General features: G+C 39.1%; 1 protein-coding gene across 4 annotated transcripts; it reads left to right on the top strand.

Moving 5' to 3' along the window:
* Positions 1-248: 248 nt before the first annotated feature.
* On the top strand, positions 249-22,805 carry wrap73 (WD repeat containing, antisense to TP73). Of its 4 annotated transcripts, none has more exons than XM_057826381.1 (13): positions 249-393; positions 2,921-3,001; positions 3,076-3,228; positions 3,936-4,052; positions 17,227-17,299; positions 17,788-17,891; positions 18,056-18,142; positions 19,627-19,761; positions 19,885-19,962; positions 20,041-20,149; positions 20,270-20,395; positions 20,513-20,704; positions 21,969-22,793. In XM_057826381.1, the coding sequence occupies exons 2-13, from the start codon at positions 2,933-2,935 to the stop codon at positions 22,073-22,075; spliced, it is 1,350 nt and encodes a 449-aa protein (XP_057682364.1). In that variant the 5' UTR covers positions 249-393; positions 2,921-2,932; the 3' UTR covers positions 22,076-22,793. The 4 variants fall into 4 exon arrangements, 3 of the variants coding, with proteins under 3 accessions (XP_057682364.1, XP_057682373.1, XP_057682352.1); XR_009061781.1 differs by lacking the exon at positions 2,921-3,001 and having other exon boundaries at positions 255-393; positions 21,969-22,462; positions 22,497-22,803; XM_057826390.1 differs by having other exon boundaries at positions 255-393; positions 2,840-3,001; positions 21,969-22,800.
* Positions 22,806-23,052: the final 247 nt, after the last annotated feature.

The raw sequence follows: 23,052 nt of genomic DNA, 5'->3' as shown, positions 1-23,052 counted from the left end.
TTAAAAAAAATAAACTTATGGAAAAACATTCAAAAAAGAACCATATCAATGCTTTACTTCTGAATATTACTAGCCTGAAGTAACACTTAAAATAACTAAGAAGGAAAATATACATTGATTTGACTGACACGCGCATGATAAGTGAAGAGCTTTGCGAATAAATAAGACAGGAAGTTGAAACTACATTTCCCAGAATGCAAAAGATAAAGAACGATACGCTGATTGGTCACTGCTACAGTGTCGTAAACCACTCACACAAACAAACCAGCTCCTGTTATTGTTGCACTGTGCTAATGACATTCAATGAGTTTAACTTTTCGAAACTCCACACGACGCTTGACCGTCCCCATTGTAATCAACCATGTTCCCACCTTTGTTTTAAAAATAGCTAAGGTAAGCAATATACGTTCTGTGACGCAAGTAACGTGTTACGATAGCGGTGAATTTGTCGTTGAACCGTTAGCGACATGTTAGCTGTCAATCTGCCAGTGTCTTCTCAAATACTTTGGCCAAAACAGAAGGTAAAATGCAGTTGCGGTACAAATTAGTTTCAGGGCACTCGTACTCAACTTTTATCTTCAGTAGCTAACAAGTTAGCAACATGCAGATTTCTTCCGATTACGAACGAAGTCATTTTTGGTTTATTTAATTTATGACGTCAAAGCCTAATTTCTCATTTTGTTTTGTTGTTGTTGTTGTTTTAAATCGATGTTTATTAATACTTGAATAATGCAGATCAACATACATATATACATACATACAGACATATACAGTGGGGAGAACAAGTATTTGATACACTGCCGATTTTGCTGGTTTTCCCACTTGCAAGCCATGTTGAGGTCTATAATTTGTATCATAATTCTAATCTAATACGAAAATCCAGAAAAATCACATTGTATAATTTTTAAATAACAAATTTGTATTTACCTGCATGAAATAAGTATTTGATACATTACCAACTAGTAAATATTTCGGCTCTTAGTTCTTTTTAAGAACCCCTCCTGTTCTCCACTCATTACCGGAAGTAACTGCACCTGTTTGAACTTGTTACCTGTATAAAAGACACCTGTTCACATGCTCAAACAAACAAACTCCAACCTCTCCACAATGGCCAAGACCAAAGAGCTGTGTAAGGACATCAGGGATAAAATAATAGACCTGCACAAGGCTGGGATGGGCTGCAGGAAAATAAGCAAGCAGCTTGGTGAGAAGGCAACAACTGTTGGAGCGATTATTAGAAAATGGAAGAAGTGCAAGTTGACGGTCAATCTGCCTCGTTCTGGGGCTCCATGCAAGATCTCACCTCGTGGGGCATCACTGATCATGAGGAAGGTGAGGGATCAGCCCACAACTACACAGCAGGACCTGGTCAATGACCTGAAGAGAGCTGGAACCACAGTCTCGAAGAAAACCATCGGAAACACATTACGCCGTCATGGATTAAAATCCTACAGCGCACGCAAGGTCCCGCTGCTATAGCCAGTGCATGTCCAGACACGTCTGAAGTTTGCCACTGACCATCTGGATGATCCAGAGGAGCAATGGGAGAAGGTCATGTGGTCAGATGAGACCAAAATTGAACTTTTTGGTCTAAACTCAGCTCGTCGTGTTTGGAGGAAAAAGAAGGATGAGTACAACCCTAAGAACACCATCCCAACCGTGAAACATGGAGGAGGAAACATAATATTTTGGGGCTGCTTCTCTGCCAAGGGTACAGGATGACTGCACTGTATTGAGGGGATGATGGATGGGGCTATGTATCCCCAGATCTTGGCTGACAACCTCCTTCCTTCAGTGAAAGCCCTGAAGACGGGTCGTGGCTGGGTCTTCCAGCATGACAACGACCCAAAGCACACAGCCAAGGCAACTAAAGAGTGGCTCCCTAAGAAGCATCTTAAGGTCCTGGAGTGGCCTAGACAGTCACCAGATCTGAACCCGATAGAAAATCTATGGAGGGAGCTGAAAGTCCGTGTTGCCCGGCAGCAGCCCCGAAACCTGAAGGCTCTGGAGAAGATCTGCATGGAGGAGTGGGCCAAAATCCCTGCTGCAGTGTGTGCAAACCTTGTCAAGGACTACAGGAAACGTTTGGTATCTGTAATAGCAAACAAAGGTTTCTGTACCAAATATTAAGTTCGATTTTTGTGATGTATCAAATACTTATTTCATGCAATTAAATGCAAATGTATTATTTAAAAATCATGCAACATGATTTTCAGTTTTTTTGTATTAGATTCCGTTCCTCACAGTTGAAGAGAACTTAAGATACAAATTACAGACCTCTACATGCTTTGCAAGTAGGAAAACCAGCAAAATCGGCAGTGTATCAAATACTTGTTCTCCCCACTGTACCTACAGAGAAAAAGTACGAAACATAACTCTAGGGGTTAAAATTTTTTTTACAGAAATACACCAATACAGTACATGCATTATTAGTCTTGATTGCCTTCTTATTCAAGGAATGTTATAATAATAATAATAATAAAAATATAATAATAATTTTAAATTTGGCCATAATAATTGTGAAATCAGTAAGATATACAGCATCTGACTTGAGCAGGTTATCTTCAAAAAACAATACATTCTTCCCAAAATAAATCTGTTATCGATGTGACTTATAAGAAACTTACAAAAGTTGGACCAAAACTGAAGGGCAGTGCCAAAATAAATGCTAACCCTAACCCTAATAGAATCTTGGGCTGCAGAGCAGTAGATACAGCTCAATATATTTTGTTTGTGCTTACTTCTAAAGTCATTTTGTGGTGTAAAATGTGTACCTTACTTTTTTTTTTTTTTTACATGTGTCTCCATCTCGTGTTGAAATTGGGAATTACCCCGCCAGACAAGGACGCTATGCGACTTCAATGAAACTCATTCGGGTGGCACTATGATTAATAATTTAAAAACAATTTTTTGTCTATAGTGAATTGCCAACATGAATTTCTCAGAGGTCTTCAAGCAATCCAATCAACTATGTAAAGTTTCTCCAGATGGAAAACATTTGGTAAACTTTAATGTGCTATATTAACTGGCATCGTTGGGAAAGTGAGTTCTTTTTAACAACGTGTTTTCTTGCAGGCTACCTGCGTGCAGTATAAGTTGGTTGTACGAGATGTGAGCACGCTGCAGATCCTGCACCTGTATACATGTCTGGACCAGATATCTCAAATGGAATGGTCGTCTGATTCTCAGTTCATTTTGTGTGCAATGTACAAGAGAGGACTGGTACAGGTAGGCTGTGAGATGCATTTTATATGAATAATCTTGAAGATTATGCTTGCATTTATGTGTTGAAATGTGAAATTGACTGTGTCAGAAAAGTTCCACAACCAGTATCAAAAAAAAAAAAAAAAGTTTGACAGCTGACGGGGATATTGTGAGCAGACTCGTTGTCGCGAGTTGATCTCTGTTGTTAATCGCCCATTTTGGTGGAGAAAGTGTGTAGTTTAGTTTGTTCTTGTTCTCTTTTACATGTTAGTTAAACGTTATTATTTTGTATATGTATTCAGTATTTGACAATGATGGGTAATTTCCTAATTTAAAATCTTTGTATAAGAAGTGTAAGAAGTATACATTTTGAGCCATAAAAAGCTCTCTGTGCTTTCACTCTGACCGGTTGCATACATAATACACATTGTATTAGATTTCTGAATACAAACAGAGGATAGAGCCACACTTGAAACAAGAAAAAAAGTTACTAAAAGATTAGTATGTAAAAAAAACATACTAATGTTTCTAATAAAGAACATGAGTGGTTCAATTTTTTGTAATTATACAGCACATTATCTTACCTTTGAAGGGGGAGCCATCGCCAGTCTTTCATTGTCTCTTGCACGAGTGGTTTTTACTCTGGAACTGAAGTTAAGGAAGCTTCAGTAGGCCTGTACGGGATTTCATTACTAATGTTTATCCTGCCGTCCCTGTCCCTGTCTTCTCAGGTGTGGTCACTAGAGCAACCTGACTGGCACTGTAAAATCGATGAGGGCTCAATCGGACTGGTTGCTTCCCGCTGGAGCCCAGACGGACGTCATATTCTCAACACCACTGAGTTCCATGTAAGTGCGAAGTTGGTGCGTGCTGGCGGGCAAGCATTCTTACGCATGCAAGTGTGTTTATGCATATGCTTGTCTGATTTCCACTGTTGCTGGCCCACAAGTAAAGGAGGGGTCTTAAAAATAGCCAGACACCAGAGCCTTAACACCCCATTCAACCCCCCACCTGCTGCATGTATTCAGCCTGATTTCATAGCCCCACTCCTGTTAGCATCCTGTTATACATGGCTCTCTTTGCCTCTAGAACATTTTTGCTTCGTGCTGGTCTGGCATAATCCAAATGTGAGATTATGGAAGTGACATGTGTTTGGTTTTGCATTTGCATATCCATGAAGCCATTGAAATTACAAATAATTCTCAATATTGCTTGCACCAAGGGTTTGGATACTGGTGAACTTTAATTGCATTAGGATAATCCTCTGGCTTTTCCAGATTTATCTCGTGATACTGTCACATTTACACTATGGTTTTCACAACCTTTACACCCATAACCACTTAAAAATACTCCCAAGTACCTCTATACCAAGTGTCGGTAACCTTTTTGGTGTGGAGTGCCACTTTCAAATTTTCTTGTCAATCAGTGTGCCACACCAAGATTAATGATGGACATCCAAATTTTTATATCCAACAGAGATGTAATTTTACTCCAAAGAAAACAACATGGACATACATTGAAATCGTATAACTACCATTCTTCTTTTTCAATTAACTAAAAAAGAAGTGCATATTGTAGAAAATACAGTACAGAGCGGGCTCTTTTAACCTGCAAAGTCAGAACAGCTGACTCTTGCATTTTGTCTTTTTCACTAGCAACTTAAACAGTTAATTATATGCACAATTTTAGATTTTATATTACAAATATAAAAGATGCCTACCTTAATGTGATCCCTGGCCCTGGGCTCTCATGCTTTCTGCCAGCTCCTCCACTCGCTGTTCAACTGTCCTGGCTGACACAGGGATGTCTTTTATTCTATTTTTTGATTGTGTCTTTGTTAGGCAAGCCATCAAACAAAACCTCTGAGCTCGACAAGATCGCCTCTTTGATATATTCGCCATCGGTAAACTGTTTTCCGTGCTTTGCAGTGCAATGAGCAAATTGATAGCTTGCTTCGGTGGCAGTGTTTTTAGCAGTAACAAAGGTTTTCACCGGTCTGTTTTTGTTTGCTGTAACTGGACACAGCGCATTTTAATGTCTCCGCCTTGTCAGACTCATCCTTGAATGAATTTTCATGTTTTGTCTCATAACGAAACTTGTTGTGCGACACACAACACTCTCGAGGCATAATGCACAAACTGGACGGTTATTTTTTCGCACAAAGCCCCACTCATCTGTCCACGCTGGCTGTAAAGGCCGAGATTTTTCTGCAGGAGGAGTTGCCAACATTCATTTATCGCGCGCCTGTGTTTCTGTGGCTAGTTACAGCATGTCTCTCTGTTAGCATGCAAGGAGCAGAGGCAGAGTGGGGTAGGAGGAGCGCTTCCGTAAAGCCCCTAAATAATAGGGCGCGCAACTGAAAATTTCAAAATTTCAGGTAAAAAGGCGTTTTTTTTTTTTTTTTCCCCATGCGCTAGCGTGTCACTGGTCAACCCTTTGCGTGCCAGTGCTGACACTCGTGTCATAGGTTGCCGACCCCTGCTCTATACTGACCAACATTAAAAAAAAAAAAAACACGTTAGACCTACACTGCTGGACCAAAGAATTGGCCCCCCTCCAATTTTGTCAGATAATGCTGAATTTCTCCCAGAAAATGATTGCAATTACAAATACTTTGGAAGTAATATCTTCATTTATTTGCTTGTAATGAAAAAAAAAAAAAAAAAAGAGAATGAAAAAAATAAATAAATCATGATCATTTTACGCAAATCTCCAAAAATGGGCCGGACAAAAGTATTGGCACCCTCAGTCTAATACTTGGTGGCACAAACTTTTGACAAAATAACTGCGAACAACCGCTTCGAGTATCCATCACTGAGTTTCTTACAATGCTCTGCTGGAGTTTGAGACCATTCTTCTGTGGCCAACTGCTCCAGGTCTCTGAGATTTGAAGGATGCCTTCTCCAAACTGCCATTTTCAGAACGCTCCACAGGCGTTCTATAGGATTCAGGTCTGGACTCATTGCTGGCCACTTTAGGAGTCTCCAGTGCCTTCTCACAAACAATTTTCTAGTGCTTTTTGAAACGTGTTTTGGGTCATTGTCCTGCTGGAAGACCCATGACCTCTGAGGAAGACCCAGCTTTCTCACACTACATTATGCGCAAAATCTGTTGGTAATCTTCAGACTTCATAATGCCATGCACACGGTCAAGCAGTCCAAAAGCAACCCCAAAACATCAGGGAACCTCTGCCATGTTTGACTGTGGGGACTGTGTTCTTTTCTTTAAAGGCCTCACTTTTTTCCTGTAAACTCTATGTTGATGCCTTTTCCCAAAAAGTCTAGTTTTGTCTCATCTGACCAGAGAACATTCTTCCAAAAAGTTTTTGGCTTTTTTCAGGTAAGTTTAGGCAAACTCCAGCCTGGCTTTTTTATGTCTCTGGGTCAGAAGTGGGGTCTTCCTGGGTATCCTACCATAGAGTCCCTTTTCATCCAGACGCCAACGGATAGTACGTGTTGACACTGTTGTACCCTCGGACTGCAGGAAAGCTTGAATTTGTTTGGCTGTTAGTCGAGGTTCTTTCGCCACCATCCAAAATCCATCTTTCGTTGTAATCTCTCGTCAATTTTTCTTTTCAGTCCACGTTTAGGGAAGTTAGCCACAGTGTTATGGGCTTTACACTTATTGATGACATTGCGCACGTTAGACACAGGAACATTTAGGTCTTTGTAGATGGACTTGTAGCCTTGAGATTGCCCATGCTTCCTCACGATTTTGCTTCTCAAGTCCTCAGACAGTTCTATGGTCTTCTTTCTTTTCTCCATACTCAATGTGGTACACACAAGGACACAGGACAGAGTTTGAGTAAACTTTAATCCATTTTAACTGGGTGTAAGTGATATTTAGTTATTGGCACCATCTGTTATATGCCACAGGTAAGTAACAGGTGCTTTTAATTGCACAAATTAGAGAAGCATCACATTATTTTTCAAAGTGTGCCAATACATTTGTCTGGCCCATTTTTGGAGTTTTGTGTAAAATGATTATCATTTTTTTCCCTCATTTTTGTTCGTGTTTTTTCATTGCAAGCAAAGTAAATGAAGATATTACTACCAAAGTGTTTGTAATTGCAATCATTTTCTGACAGAATTGCAGGGGTGCCAATACTTTTGGCCAGCAGTGTAAGTGGTCATCATGAGACAGTTATTCCCTAAGTACACAGTGATGCATTGAGATAGGAGTGACCCGTTGCACATATTTCTTAATTTAAACTTATGATCTATTGTATGTCCAATTTTGTTTGTTTTGAGTTGCAAGCTTAAAACTTGAAATGGGAGTGCTGTACATTGGTGGTGAATTCTACAACTTCTAGGGTTCAACCTATTTATTGGCACATAGGTTCAAGTTTATTGCCAAACTAAATGCAAAATGAAGAAAATTATCATTCCGTATTTAAAGAAACCACACTTCTCTGCCTTAAGGAAGTCTGCTTAGCTTAATACCAACAAACAATGTGAAATGCTACGGACGGGCAAAAAAAAAAACATCGGCGTACACATAGCATGCAGATAATACTTTGTATAAAGATACTCAAAAGCATATATTCTTTTTCCATCTCGCCATGTACGTCTTTCCATGGTTAAGGTGAACACACCAAAAGGATCAGCACAATATCCATTCCAATGGAGCAAAAAAACATTTGGCAAAAAATTATATATCTTATTTTATGTTGTTTGTATTGTTGTATTGTTGTATTCATTTACAATTTTACATGTTCAAAAAAGTACATTCAAGGTTGGGGGAGGGGCATAATGGAAGAATTTTTATTCATGTGAGTGGGTGAGATGATTTGAGATTTTGAAATTATATGCGTGATGATTGTTTTTTATGTTATAACAGGGTTCCCGCGGGTCTTCAAAAGTCTTAAAAGCATTGAATTTATGAATTCGTAAATAATATCTTAAAAAGTCTTGAAAAAGTGTTGAATTTCGATATCTGGGTCTTAAAATGTATGATGTATGTCTTATTAGTCTAATTTATTCTCAAAAGTGTCATTTGTCATATTGATTAAATAACATAGCCTAAATAACTAAACGGGGCGGAGGAGCCAAGCATTGAGAACGCAACGTAGCCCCGGGTCAAAACCGTAGATTGTAAGCATTGATGGATTTTGGGATATTGTGTAGTTCTTTTGATTTGCTGACCCAAGTCAAAACAGCGTTGATTCACTGAAAGCTGACTACAAATATGGCTGCTTCTTGAATTTCGTGTGCAGTGCGACCAGCTGAAAAAGATGACTGTTATTATACAGATCGATGTCACTCCCGCTCCAGCGCGCTCCAGTTGCCCTTCGTTTACTTCTTGTCCCCATCATTAATAAATTATTAATAAATTAATAAAACTACGTGTGAATCCCTTGACACGGTGGGAGTCCTGACAAAATGTCATGCTCTATACTTTACTCATCAGATGCAATTTTTATTTATTTTTTTTTACACTTCGCCATACATTTCATATTAGAGTGATGGGAAATGTGAATTCAACGAAGGGTGGTTGAGGAAACAATCCTTTTGCCTTTGGCTCAAATCAGTGGATAGCAGTGTGTTCGAGACTTTTTGCATCGCATACAAAAAAAAAATCAGCTGGTACAATCGGCATGAAGGCGCTAGAGTCCCATGCAAAATCATTCATGCACACAACCACCATGAGAGGAAAGAAACAAACTCCCTCCATTGCTGGCGTTTTTCAATCTGCCTGTTTAAGCCAGCCAGCTGCTCACAAGCCTGAAGAGACAGAAGCTAAAGCCAGCCAGCAAGCTGCTAATGTAAGATAAGCGACAGCAGCTAACACTAGCCAACTGCTAGTGCTGCAGCCCCCCTACTCAATATGCTGCATTCTTACATCCTGCACACATTCCACATTCGAAAAATAGAAAAACAAAATCCATGAATTTGTGTTAATTTTTGTCAATATGGCTATGGAATAGTTATTAAATTTTTAGAAAATGGTCTTAATTAGGTCTTAAAAAGTCTTACATTTAACTTGAAGAAACCTGCAGGAAACCTATATAATATTGTAAGTGTAACTTGCAGTTTAAACATTTTCACAGTGCTTGAGTATAGTAAAATATTTTAATAAATACTACTTAAATCCACATAAAGGTGAAAAAAAAGTGCTTCTGAAATATTTTTTAAAAAATGCAGTAATTCCAAGGATCTATTAACCTTTTTTTAAGCTAAAAATGTTTACTATTGAACTGTTCTTGGCGTAATGATGCATACCACTAGAGAGAGCCCTCAGACCATACTTACCAAACTAATTGCACTAGTATTTCTAGCTAGCTGTCAGGGTCGACTTAATGATTCCAGAGACAGAAAAAAAGTTTTGCCCAGAATTTTTACTGAGTCAACAGCTAAGTTTGCCTTCAAATAATGAAGGTGGCAAAAATTTTTTTCATTCCAACCTGAATCTTCCGAAGGCTGTTTCGTGTCCTCTTTGTTGTAGTCGTGTATTGTGTGAATGATGAGTTTGAGCTGCTACCCTTGGGCTGAGTGGCATATAATGAAGGCTGCTTCTGTCATGTTGAGCCTGACTCCGGGAATCACTTGACAGGTGTCATGGGCCAACACACAACTCCTTCTGGCGGGCTAACGAGCGCAGAGGACGCACGCGTTTGTGGCATGCCTACTTGGTGTATGTCTGGATCTTCCAACTGTGAAAAAACAAAGAGCAGGAGACAAAATATTGACAAAAAATACGCTGCTGCCAAAATGCATAAAATCTCCATATATCATGTCACATCAATATTTTCTTAACATATTTTATACAAATGCTATTTTTCTTTCATAGGTTTGATCAATACTACCTCAAATAGACATTTGTGGAGTGTATTCACTACTCAATGGGGAGAACGAGTATTTGATACACTGCCAATGGGTGTATGAAATACTTGTTTATACATATGCTATTTTTCTTTCATAGGTTTGATGAATACTACCTCAAATAGACATTTGTGGAGTGTATTCACCACTCAATGGCAGAAAGTATCTGTCCTTTGTATTTTTTTAAATCAAAAGAATGCAAGTCCTTTCACAGACAGGTGCTTTACATGCACAGATGGGAGTGGAACCTATTGAACCCTGCCTAAAGTGTACCACTACACACTAGAGGTGTGCAAAATTTCCGATTCTTAGATTATTCGTGATTCGGCCATGGAAGATTCGAGAACGATTCACAAACATCCAAATTCTGATTATTGAAATATGCCAAGTAAAGCGGAAGTACAACACACTCAGCGCGCCGCACGGTCTTCGGGACAATGAGGAACGGACCGAGAGTAGCTAAACATCATGCTTCTCATTACCCGGCCCCTCGGGTAATGCCAATGCTCAACTCACAGCTCTAGCTCAACTCATGCCACGAGATTTCAGGACAATGAGGAACGGACCGAGAGTAGCTAAACATCATGCTTCTCATTACCCGGCCCCTCGGGTAATGCCAATGCTCAACTCACAGCTCTAGCTCAACTCATGCCACGAGATAAAAAAACACAACAACATACCTGACTGCTGCCGAAAAGCTGCAGCACATATACAAAAAGCTAGATGCGGGCGTTAGTAAACGGCCGCACTCTTAAAGCAGTACACTTCCCTGCAAGGCTGTTGTAGCGAATCTTCCAAGCAAACCTAATTAACTTTTTACCTAAAATACTCCTAAATCGGTAAAATATTGACTTGAATCTATCTTTAAAATAGTTTTAAAACTTTCACATGTCAAAAGTAGACAAAAGGGAAATTATGGAATAACGGGCCCAATTTTAACTTTAACGGTTGATTCACAACATTAAATTAATTGAATGTAGTTTAAAGCTGCTCATACAGAATGTGGACTGGAGTTTTTTATTTACTGTTATTTTTGTATATTTTTTTACTGCTAAATGTTAACTTGATACTGAAATAGTAGTTTGGTTTAGCCTGAGAGTATTTTTGAACAATTTTGGAACTAATGTACAAAACATTTAAAAAAAAAAAAAAAAAAAAAAAGGAGGGGGGTGAATCAATAATCATTTTATAATCGAATCGGAGCCTCTGAATCGTAATCGAATCGTTAGGTGCCCAAAGATTCCCAGCTCTACTACACACTGTTTGAAAAATAAATAAATACATACATGATTAAATAAAATGGTTGTAGAAAAAAAGTTGCATTCACAGTAAAATACTGACAGCTGGGGTTGTCAGATAATTTAAGTAAACGGGGGGGAAAAGTAAACTGTCTACTGTCAAATTAACAACAAACTATTGTAAAAAGAACTACATTTTAACTTGTTTTACAGCAAATAACTGTAGAAAAAGGATTAATGTGTAAGTCATCTAACTGAGGTGGTGACATCCCTAGACTTCCTTTCTCATCATCCCACCTCTCCATTCATGGTTGGAATTCACATCATTACTGTGGCAGTTGAGCGTGCTGACTACTGAGACAACAGTACAGTGTAGTCACTGATGCCAGTTGGTTTTCCTAAACTTCTTTGCGCACAACACTTTCCTCCAACCTGGTGCTCGTCACCGTCAACTAGTATTCAGTGTGGTCAAATCCCAGTTTAGAGGAGTGACAATAAGAAAAGGGAGTGATGCCCCCACCATCAAAACCAATTACATATATAAATATCACAACGTAAAAAATATATATACAGTGTGGCAAATAAGTATTAAGGTGTTATTTGTATTTTTGAAATGTTTTCATTGTTTGAATTATTGAGTACAATGTATCAAAGTCTTCAGAGCCACAATCATAGTTCGAACATCAATGCAGTAAATGTGTTCATGTATTCAGATTTAGCATTGGAAGGAGATACATATAAGACATGTTTTTTCACTTTTCCCCCCAAAGTATGTTTAAAAAAAATGCATTTATACAGTGGGGCAAATAAGTATTTAGTCATCCACCAATTGTGCAAGTTCTCCTACTTGAAAAGATTAGAGAGGCCTGTAATTGTCAACATGGGTAAACCTCAACCATGAGAGACAGAATGTGGAAAAAAAACAGAAAATCACATTGTTTGATTTTTAAAGAATTTATTTCCAAATTAGAGTGGAAAATAAGTATTTGGTCACCAACAAACAAGCAGGATTTCTGGCTGTCAAAGAGGTCTAACTTCTTCTAACAAGGTCTAACGAGGCTCCACTCATTACCTGTATTAATGGTACTTGTTTTAACTCATTATCGGTATAAAAGACACCTGTCCACAATCTCAGTCATTCACACTCCAAACTCCACTATGACCAAGACCAAAGAGCTGTCGAAGGACACCAGAGACAAAATTGTAGACCTGCACCAGGCTGGGAAGACTGAATCTGCAATAGGTAAAACGCTTGGTGTAAAGAAATCAACTATGGAAGCAATTATTAGAAAATGGAAGACATACAAGACCACTGATAATCTCCCTTGATCTGGGGCTCCATGCAAGAGCTCACCCCGTGGCATCAAAATGATAACAAGAACGGTGAGCAAAAATCCCAGAACCACACGGGGGGACCTAGTGAATGACCTACAGAGAGCGTGGACCACAGTATAAAGGCTACTATCAGTAACACAATGGGCCGCCAGGGACTCAAATCCTGCACTGTCAGACATGTCCCCCTGCTGAAGAAAGTACACGTCCAGGCCCGTCTGCGGTTCGCTAGAGAGCATTTGAATGATCCAGAAGAGGACTGAGAGAATGTGTTATGGTCAGATGAAACCAAAATAGAACTTTTTGGTCGAAACACAGGTTCTCGGGTTTGAAGGAGAAAGAATACTGAATTGCATCCGAAGAACACCATATCCACTGTGAAGCATGGGGGTGGAAACATCATGCTTTGGGGCTGTTTTTCTGCAAAGGGACCAGGACGACTGATCTGTGTAAAGGAAAGAATGAATGGGGCCATGTATCGAGAGATTTTGAGTGAAAATCTCCTTCCATCAGCAAAGGCATTGAAGATGCGACGTGGCTGGGTCTTTCAGCATGACAATGATCCCAAATACACAGCCAGGGCAACAAAGGAGTGGCTTCATAAGAAGCATTTCAAGGTCCTGGAGTGGCCTAGCCAGTCTCCAGATCTCAACCCCATAGAAAATCTATGGAGGGAGTTGAAAGTCAGTGTTGCCCAACGACAGCCCCAAAACACCACTGCTCTAGAGGAGATCTGCGTGGAGGAATGGGTCAAAATACCAGCAACAGTGTGTGAAAAGCTTGTGAAGAGGTACAGAAAACGTTTGGCCTCCATTATTGCCAACAAAGGGTACATAACAAAGTATTGCGATGAACTTTTGGTTTTGACCAAATACTTATTTTCCACCATGATTTGCAAATAAATTCTTTAAAAATGAAACAATGTGATTTTCTGTTTTTTTTTTCCACATTCTCTCTCATGGTTGAGGTGATGTTGACAATTACAGGCCTCTCTAATATTTTCAAGTGGGAGAACTTGCACAATTAGTGGTTGACTAAATACTTATTTGCCCCACTGTATACAATATTACATTTTATCTACCATGATTTCAGTAAAAACAGTCTACAATAAAATTGACAGTGAAAGAAGCAGTTTTTACTTTTATTTTCCAGTTATTTTAATAGGATGATTCTGGCCGCCACAGCTGCCAATATTCGACCATAATATAATTTTTCCACCTTTTTAATTTTGTGGTTGGAAAATGAGGCTGCATTTTTGAAAGGGCCCTTAATTGGGCAGGGCACACTGTGACTATTTGGGATATGTGATGTATTAGAGCGAATGTCACCCAGATGTCACCATTTGGGGATGTACATGTACAGTGCCCTCCATAATTATTGGCACCCCTGGTTAAGATGTGTTTTTTAGCTTCTAATAATTTTTTAAAATTCAAATAATATGGGACCTTAGTGGAAAAAAAGAGAAAAATCCAACCTTCAATACAAGTGCATTTATTCATTGGGGAAAAAATCTCACATAAAATGTGTGTCACAATTATTAGCACCCCTGGTTTTAATACTTTGTACAACCCCCTTTTGCCAACAAAACAAGGTCTGTGGACTGAGATGGCCATGATTTTTTGTCTTTTTTTCTTTGTTTTGATTTTGTGTCTGGTGAACCATTTCTGTGTAGATTTGGTCATATGTTTAGGGTCATTGTCTTGCTGAAAGACTCAGTGACGACCCATCTTCAGCTTTCGGGCAGAGGGCAACTGAGTTTGATTTAAAATGTCCTGGGATTTCAAAGCATTCATGATGCCATGCACCCTAACGAGGTTCCCAGGGCCTTTGAAAGCGAAACAGCCCCACAGCATCAGTGACCCACCCCCATACTTCACAGTGGGTATGAGGTGCTTTTCAGCATGCGCATCTTTCGTGGCACGCCAGACCCACTTAGAGTGTTTGGTTCCAAAAAGCTCAATCTTGGTCTCATCTGACCAAAGCACACGGTCCCAGTTGAAGCCTGGGGTGCCAATAATTATGGCGGGCACTGTATTTGGCTGTCACAATATTTCTCGCCCTTTACACAGAAGTTTGTTTACACAAGTACCCTCTGCCAGTTCTATCACTGTCCAGAATGTAATCATAACAGTCTGATTATTGTCTATTTACAGACCATCATTTTGTCGCTGAGTTTGGAAATGAATTTAATGGAGACAAAGTGGCATTTGCTACTACCTTAACAACATGCCCGCTGAACTTACCTTCACCCCAAAGCAAGCTTTCATTAAGACTGTGCCAGACGGGTGTTTGTGTCAGGCTTGAGTTTCAGTGCCACTCATAAACAGCCAGCTATAATAACTTGTTTAGTAGAGACAGCTGCTTGTGGTGTGGATCGTGTCCGTGTATGCGTTTGTCTGTCTGACTATGTGATGGTAAATCAGCTTAGCCGTGTGTGTGTGTGTGTGTGTATTTTACATGGCTGTCTTTTTATTTCGATTGCAGTTATGGCCAAAATTTACATACCCTGGCAAAGTTTTCATAACATTAGAAATTCTTTGGGGGAATTTTGGCAAATGGGGAATTATGACTAAATGGCTAATTTTCTTGAGACAATGTTATGTTTTGTTTAATGTGCTGTTCTGAAATGCCTTATCATTAAATTGGAATTCCATTTGAAATGGAATACCGGTAAATGTTTTAGATGGCCACTTGTTTTTTCTAAAATAAGGTACACAACAACTGCACTTTGAGTTTGCTTTTTAAGCAAATCTTCAATGTTGGCTTTTAACTCCCATTGAGGTAGTTTAACTCATTTGCTGCCATTGACGGTAAATAGACATCCCAAACCATTAGAACTGGGAGGTCTGGCAGCAAATGAACACACTGGACCTGAGCCCGTGTATTACAAGACAGCATCGTGTATCGCATTATAAACATTTATCTCTGGCTCTTGTAAAATTATAATCATCCATTCCCATAAATTCACCTTTATCTGCTGAGAGGTGCCAAAATGCAGTCAATGGCATCACTGAAGTCTGCATGCCATTGCTTTTAAGTAGTCAGGTTTGGATTAGCGTTCTTTTGTATATCTGGAACTTTGCTAGCATCTAACTTGGCACCACTAAAGTGCTGACACAGGCATGATGACATTAGCTTATCCATATCTTGTGTATATGTTGGCTTGAAGAGGCTCTGGTTCCTTGTTAGAATCATGCGGCTGTAACAAGAGAAATCGGCTATATTGGTTTGAGATGGCCTCCTTTGTGGAATGCCTGCTTTGAAATCTGCTGCTGACAGATCGGCCTATATGGCAGCAATTGCACTTGCCCGTTTCCAGTCGCTTGCCCAGGCACAAATTTGGAATTGCTGACATGCTTTATTTCATGTAGCTTCTGCTATTAGATCTCCTTATCTAGTCATCTTCGAGCATTCTGTCCCTGATTTAAGGCACTGTGGAGATGTTTCAAAAATCTTTAAAATTAGCAACTTGACCAGCTTTCTTTTACAAATGTCTGGGTAGAATGACCAACTGATCAACTGCAACACACCAAGAATTTTGAAAATCGAATGATGGAATGATGGATTAAAGATACAGGCAATGTTTTTGTAATCCCCTTTAAAAAATCTTATTAAAATGTCTTCAAATTGTAGTAAAATAGAATAAGTTAATTATTTCTCAAGATAGCTTCACAACCCTATCAGTTCTGGAACCCCTTCTTCAGCAATAAACTCGTATGTGCCATAATGTCAAGGTGTTTTTGAAGTCGAGACAAAAAAATTGCTGTGATGTTTCAAACTCCGTCACTCATTTGTCATAAAAACTCAATTTAAGATAAGGATGAATATTTTGCCAGCCAACAATATGACATTGAATGCAAAAGGAATCTTTGTTGTGAGAAGTGCAATGCGGGCAGTCGGATAGGTACTTTATTAAGTGATTGTTGTCACGAATATATTTATTTTGGAGCTTTTTAGCGGTGTTTCAAGTCCTTTATTCATGTTTTTTTTTTTTTGGGGAAAATAGAAAATTACACAAAGCCACTTGTCACGTTGTGGCTCAAAAGCCTTATTTCAAAAAATGGATACATTGCTGAAGTAATATGTGGTGGACTTAAGTATGCTTATATTTGCTCAATATTGGTATTTGTTGCCATGGCACCATGTCTGAGGAGATGTTCAGAATGTGTGCAGTGAGGTTTTATTGGAAATTCCTCACAGCTGGATGTCTTCGATAAACAGGGTGGACATTTCAGGCCACTTTGGTGACAGCGCTGGCTCAGTTCAAATGTATGTTTAGATGCCGTGACGAAAGCTTCAAGCATTGCCAAATGTAAAACGCATGCCAGGTTTATTTGTTTTGTTCCAAATATGTCAGACTGTCTCAGACTTGGTTTATATGTTCTATGCCATGCACAGTCTAGTCCTCTCTATTTTAATTTTTGAAAAATCATTTGTTTATTTTGATGTTCATATTTCTGTAACTGGTAGACATTTTTTATTTTTTATTTTTTACGCAAGGCATTGTTGGATTTTTAAAGTTCATCATAAGTCTGGATTTCTTTAAATGCCATTTGGCATGTTTACAACTGAATTTTACAGAGAAGATGAGCCACAGTTATGAGCTTTTGCTTCCTGTGATGTCTTGACAGCTGAGAATCACTGTGTGGTCCCTGTGCACCAAAGCTGTGTCTTATATCAAGAATCCCAAAGCTTGTCTCAAGGGTGAGTATGATAATATTCCTGTTTTAATGAAATGCTTGCACTTTTCAGTGTCTACTGTTTGTATTACCACAAACACCCGAAGACAGGGTTAGCGGCAAGTCAATGAATCACTCTCATTCTTTACCTTGTGACCAGTCCTGGGCTATGTATACAAACTGTACGTGTCTCTGAAGACAGCTGTGCCCCTTTCAGTAAATAGGGCTTGCTTTCATATCAAGCCTGTCATCAACGTGGGTAAAAATGATTGTGTGTGTGACTGTCATCGTTCGTGTCCTTGCACAACCTGCGCATCGCCTCTCTAGTGCCATAAATAAATATCCATGTTAAGCCACTTTTAAGTGTCATAACAACAGATAAAATACACAGGAAATCGCACTTTACATATTCAGAAAGTATAAATTATGATGTTTTAGTTAATTTCCAGTTATGTTTGATTCCCACTCATTGTTATTTGATTAGCATGTTGTCCAATTCATTCTTACCCATAGGTATTGATTTCAGCAGAGATGGCTGCTATATGGCTTTGGCTGAACGGCGTGACTGCAAAGACTACGTTTGCCTTTTCGTATGTGATGACTGGCACTTGCTCAGGGTACGTTTCCTTGCCATTTTCCACCATTTGACAAATTAAACTGGGGGGTAAGTATTATGCGATTACGTGATTAGTATTATGCAAGTTAATGCCTTTCTCAGTCTCTATTGCTGTCTCGATTGTTTAAAGTGTAAACATGCAGTGATGATGAGTTTGTTTTACAGCATTTTGAAACTGAGACGCAGGACCTCGCGGGGTTAGAGTGGTCTCCCAATGGTTGTGTCCTGGCTGTGTGGGACAGCTGTCTGGAGGTAAAGTCCTCAATAGGGACTCTCGGGGAAACTCTCTTGCCAAACTTGCACTAATAGTATAATAGTATGATAGTCATAGTGTAAAATTTATGTGCTTTCATGCGAATAGTGAAAATCCGTGGGTCATGCACTGTGCATGCAGCACTTATGTGGTGGTGTAAGAAGCGGTGTTGTTTTTGGCAGCCCTTTTAATTTTTGTCTTAGTCTTTAGGACGATAATACTTATTAGTCCTAGTCATATTTTAGTCATCTCAAAATGTATTTGTCTTCCTCTAGTTTTTGTTGATGAAAACGCAAGACTAATTTTATCTAATTTTTATCGTTTTGTTTTTATCGAATTGTTTTCATCTGTAAAATTAAAAAAAAATCTCAAATAAATAAAGGTTTCCAACTATTTCGAATGAACATTGACAGGCAAGCACATATCGTAGTGTGTACAAGGACAACGCCAGCTTGGTGATTATACACACTCAGCAGGAATACAGTACATCATTTTCAATAAATTATAGCAACTCTGACACCACGAACAGTGTGTAAAAATAGATTGTCCGAGAGTCTAGAGAATGCTCGCACGAGCATTAACCTAATGCGAACGTGAATGCTTTGCTAACGCTATGAGACATTTAGTGTGTGATGATCACTCATCACTTTAAAGGCTAAAGCAACACTGCATATTCTCTCTGGCCAAGAAAAAATATCTTACCGTGTGTGCAAGCCTGCACAAAGACTGGAGATGACACACTGGTAAGTTGGGAAGGTGGGGGCACAGCACGTCCCAAGTGACACAACCACACAGTGCTTTGATGCAGGCTAACTACATATAAAATGTCGCACATTGTGAACTGTGACGGAAACTATTGCGCATTTTCGTCTCGTCAAAAACTGGCATACGTCTCGTTATGGTTTAGTCTCCCAAAACACGTTTTTAGCTTGTTAGCGTCTCGTCATCGTCATGAAAAAAAGTGTTTGTTGACGAAATAATTTCATGTCATTGTTGACGAAAACAACACTTTTAAGGAGGCATGTTAACTTACTTTAACGCATAGTGACACTTTGGAAAATGTGTTAAAATTGGGCTTGACGCTGAATATAAAGGCTGGCCGAAGTACTGTATTTCGTTTCAGAAAAATACAAGCACGGAATTATTGACTCTATTACACAACCTCAAGCTTTCATATATTCAATAAGAGAAGTCACTTTTTAGTTAGTCAAAAGAAGACTGCAACGTGGTTTCTAATTGCGTATCGATGCACAAATAGAAGCTAAGCTTTTAATAAAACGCAAGCTTATCTAAGAATGGAGGCCTAACCACAGTTTGGTAAGAGTTCTCTGTACTTATGTTTTTACGCTGTTCTCTGTTCTGTGTCTGTTCTGTGTTCTATTTTACTCCCTGTCTGTTCTGGTAACTGACTTAATTATTGAGAGTAAAAATGTAACCGTTAAACTCACCATCCCATCTCTTCATGTACGTGTCATTTTGGCAGTACAAGGTGTTGCTGTATTCTCTGGATGGCCGGTTGCTGTCAACCTACAGTGCCTATGAGTGGTCGCTGGGTGTCAAGTGTGTGACCTGGAGCCCCAGCAGTCAATTCCTGGCAATTGGCAGCTATGATGAAAACGTATGGACGCACATTTCAAATATCACAGTAAAACCTTGCAATTAAGTGTTTTTGCATCAATATCTACTACAAAGTTTGAATGTCAAAAGTAGTATTGTCATATAAAATGTTAAAAATTTGCAGGTACGCATCCTTAATCACATCACATGGAAGAAGATTGCACAGTTTGAACATCCAGCAACCATCAACAACACCAACATTGTATGTATTTTCCCCCACTGGCAATAGCATTAAACAAAGGATCTCAACAATAACCAAAGCTACTTGTTGTGTTTCAAGGCTGTGTACAAGGAAGTGGAGAAGAAGTCAGCTGTTGGCATTGGGACTGAAGAACTGTCTCTACACAACTTAACAATGGACTCGACTCTCTTAACCAGTCAGAGCAAATGTATGTCAAAGTTTGCCATGTTCTGAACAACAATAATAGTGTTATATTTTATTTGCTTGGCTTAGCAACTTTTGTGGTTTAGTAAAACTGTATTCACCGTGTGCTTCTCTTCCCCTCCAGATGAGATCCACGCTCCTCCAGTTCAAGTGCCTGTGGTCAGACCAGATCCAGACAGAGCAAACCCCAAGATTGGTGTCTCTATATTGGCCTTCAGCTCAGACAGTCGCTACTTAGCCACCAAAAACGGTCAGGCATCATGTTTCCCTTATGTTGTGTACTTTGTATGTAATTACTAGCATTGAGCATTTCACAGCCCAAATAACGTTTTCAAGATGCTTCTGGGTCTGTACTTGTTGACTGCAGATAACATGGGTAGTGTCATCTGGGTGTGGGACATGCAGAAGATGAGCCTTGAGGCTGTGCTCGAGCAGACGTCAGCCGTGCGCTGCTTCCAATGGGATCCAAGACGCTCACGACTGGCGATATGCACTGGCAACACCAAAGTTTATCTGTGGACCCCAGCAGGTTGCGTCTCTGTTCAAGTCCCCAATGATGGTAATTGTGACGGTCATTTGTAATTGGATGTTGTCAGATTTACGAAAAAAAGAACACATCCTACAGCAGCATTAAATGTTTTTTTTTTTTTTTAAACATCACAGCTTCTCATAGCGTCTGAGAAATCTGAAAGCTTAGAAAGTACAGTACCCCACGGTGCATATACTACAAAAATACATCTAAGGTGTGATTCCCAATGCAGAACTTTTGTTTATTAAGTTTTTTAGTATGTGTAATCCTTCATGTTGCACTTAGATACGTGATTCACAGTGTGAAGGAAATGCGTTCGTGAAGTCAAACACATGCACACTGTGACACGTCCAGTGTCGCAGTGCTTACGGGGGTAAATATGGTCCCTTCAGGAGGTCTCAGTCGTCACGCTTTTATGGCAAATTTCAGGATTTTATGCTACCAGAGCAAAACGTTTTTAACCTGATAGCTTCACGTGAGGTATCAAGATGGAAAAAGTAATCTTTACACCTTCGTCCACCATTGCTCGTTAAAGTCCGTTATGTTGAACAGTTGTGACGTATTTCACTTGTCATTGACGTATCGGTCACATTCATGCGTTCAGCCTACGGAGGTGTCAGATAGGATTTTTATCCACATACGAATGAGGTCATATGTGGGAAAAAATTAGGATTGGACTTTTCACACTGCATGAAAAAAGACGATACATGTCGCATATGGGGAAAGAAATCCGAATTAACCTGCAATGTAAACTGAAATGTAGAACGACAGTCAAAAACTTGAAACCCATCAAAGAAAAATGATGTGATCATATACAAGAATTCCGATACCATGCAAATCTACTCTGTAGAATAAGTGGCAGAATAACGATGTACTCTTATGGAATTGGAATCCTTACGAAGTTATGATTGTGACTCTTTTTGGATACTTCTACAATCATATGGAGTACTAATGAGTTATTGCAATTCTATCCTGTGTGGAAAGAACAACCTCTTAACCATTAGAACCGTGTTCGAAGTACCATCTTTTTAAAAAAAAAAAGTTTCTATAATGTCTATTGAAATATTGGGGCCATTTAACGAATAATTGAACTCCAAATCTAACATATTGTTTCTTTAATTTCAAATGCTTGTCTGTTAGCATCCACAGTGTCTAATCATTGCATTCAAAGGATATAATACTTACAAATATAATATGCCCCATAGTTTTAACTGTCAACAGGCAAAAGCATGCCAGTGCCAAATTTCCTCAGATGACTTACATTGTTTCTTACCTTGTGTTTTTCACCTTACAGGTGCTTTCCAGGTTCAGTCGTTAACTTGGCATTGCCATGGAGATCCTCTCATTCTGCTTGGGAAGGACCAGCTGTGTTTGTGCTATACTAGCACTGAGGACAAGTGATGCGAGCTGGCACACAAAAACTGGAATAGGCTTCCAATGTACTTTTACTACTTGACCTGGTGGGAAAGCTCAGTGAGGAGAAAGATGCATTCTCAACTCGACCAGTGCAATGTACCGAAGTCTGTAATGCTGACCATTTCTGAAAACATGACATTCCTCATTTGTGTAAAAATTACTAAGATGAACAAATACACACCAGAGCACTAGTTCTGAACACTGTGAAGGTATTTGCTCAGGCTCTGAGCATTCACTCGCCTTGTATTTCTGTGCGTATGTACTTTTACATGACATTTTGTACTCTATTTGAATAAAATTTGACCAAAGTATTTTTCATTACTGAGAGGTGAATTGTGTTTTGGGATATCCACAATCGAATATGTACAACAGGTGTAAATGAAACATTCACATTTTTGGTGAACAGGTGTAAATGAAACATTCACATTTTTGGTGAACCAAAGAAGCTAAACATCCGTCACCTGCATATCATTGCGTATAAATGTGCATGTGTAATCAAAGGGAAGATTTATCTACTGTATGTCCAAAATTTCATCTAAACAATATACTGTAGATTGCTCAAAATTAAGGGACCACAGCGCTATAGTATTACATTATTTCAGTGTTTAGATAATGTCCCTTTCCTATGTATGTTAACTTGTCAAAAAAGTGGAATACTGATGTCTGTGTTTTTGAGCAGTATATCTTGAGCTCCTTCACAAGAGATTAAGCGCTGAACTCAACCGAGATAGGACAGAGCCAATGTAGATTTGTAAAAAACCTGTTATTTTCAGACTCCTCTGCTACTGTCCCTTGCACTTTAAAACCTACAGAATATTGTCCAGAGTGGATTTTTACAGGATAAGGAGTTGCTTGTCTTTCAATGTAAACATCACATAACTCAATATGGAGATTTGTGGTCCAGTGAGGCTTATACAGTATATAAATAAATGCTGTTTCCTTGTAAAATATGGTGAGTGCAG

The sequence above is a fragment of the Corythoichthys intestinalis genome, chromosome 2 (assembly GCF_030265065.1).
Source record: "Corythoichthys intestinalis isolate RoL2023-P3 chromosome 2, ASM3026506v1, whole genome shotgun sequence".
Taxonomy (NCBI): domain Eukaryota; kingdom Metazoa; phylum Chordata; class Actinopteri; order Syngnathiformes; family Syngnathidae; genus Corythoichthys; species Corythoichthys intestinalis.
Note: the sequence above shows the minus strand (reverse complement) of the source record. Positions and strands in the feature narration are given on the sequence as shown.

Bases quoted from the DNA above. Each gene is read 5' to 3' on its own strand.
- wrap73 (XM_057826369.1), top strand. From the start codon at position 304: ATGAGTTTAACTTTTCGAAACTCCACACGACGCTTGACCGTCCCCATT. The intron at 394-3,075 runs GTAAGCAATATA...GTTTTCTTGCAG, and splicing joins TTGTTTTAAAAATAGCTAAG to GCTACCTGCGTGCAGTATAA. The intron at 18,143-19,626 runs GTAAAGTCCTCA...TCATTTTGGCAG, and splicing joins TGTGGGACAGCTGTCTGGAG to TACAAGGTGTTGCTGTATTC.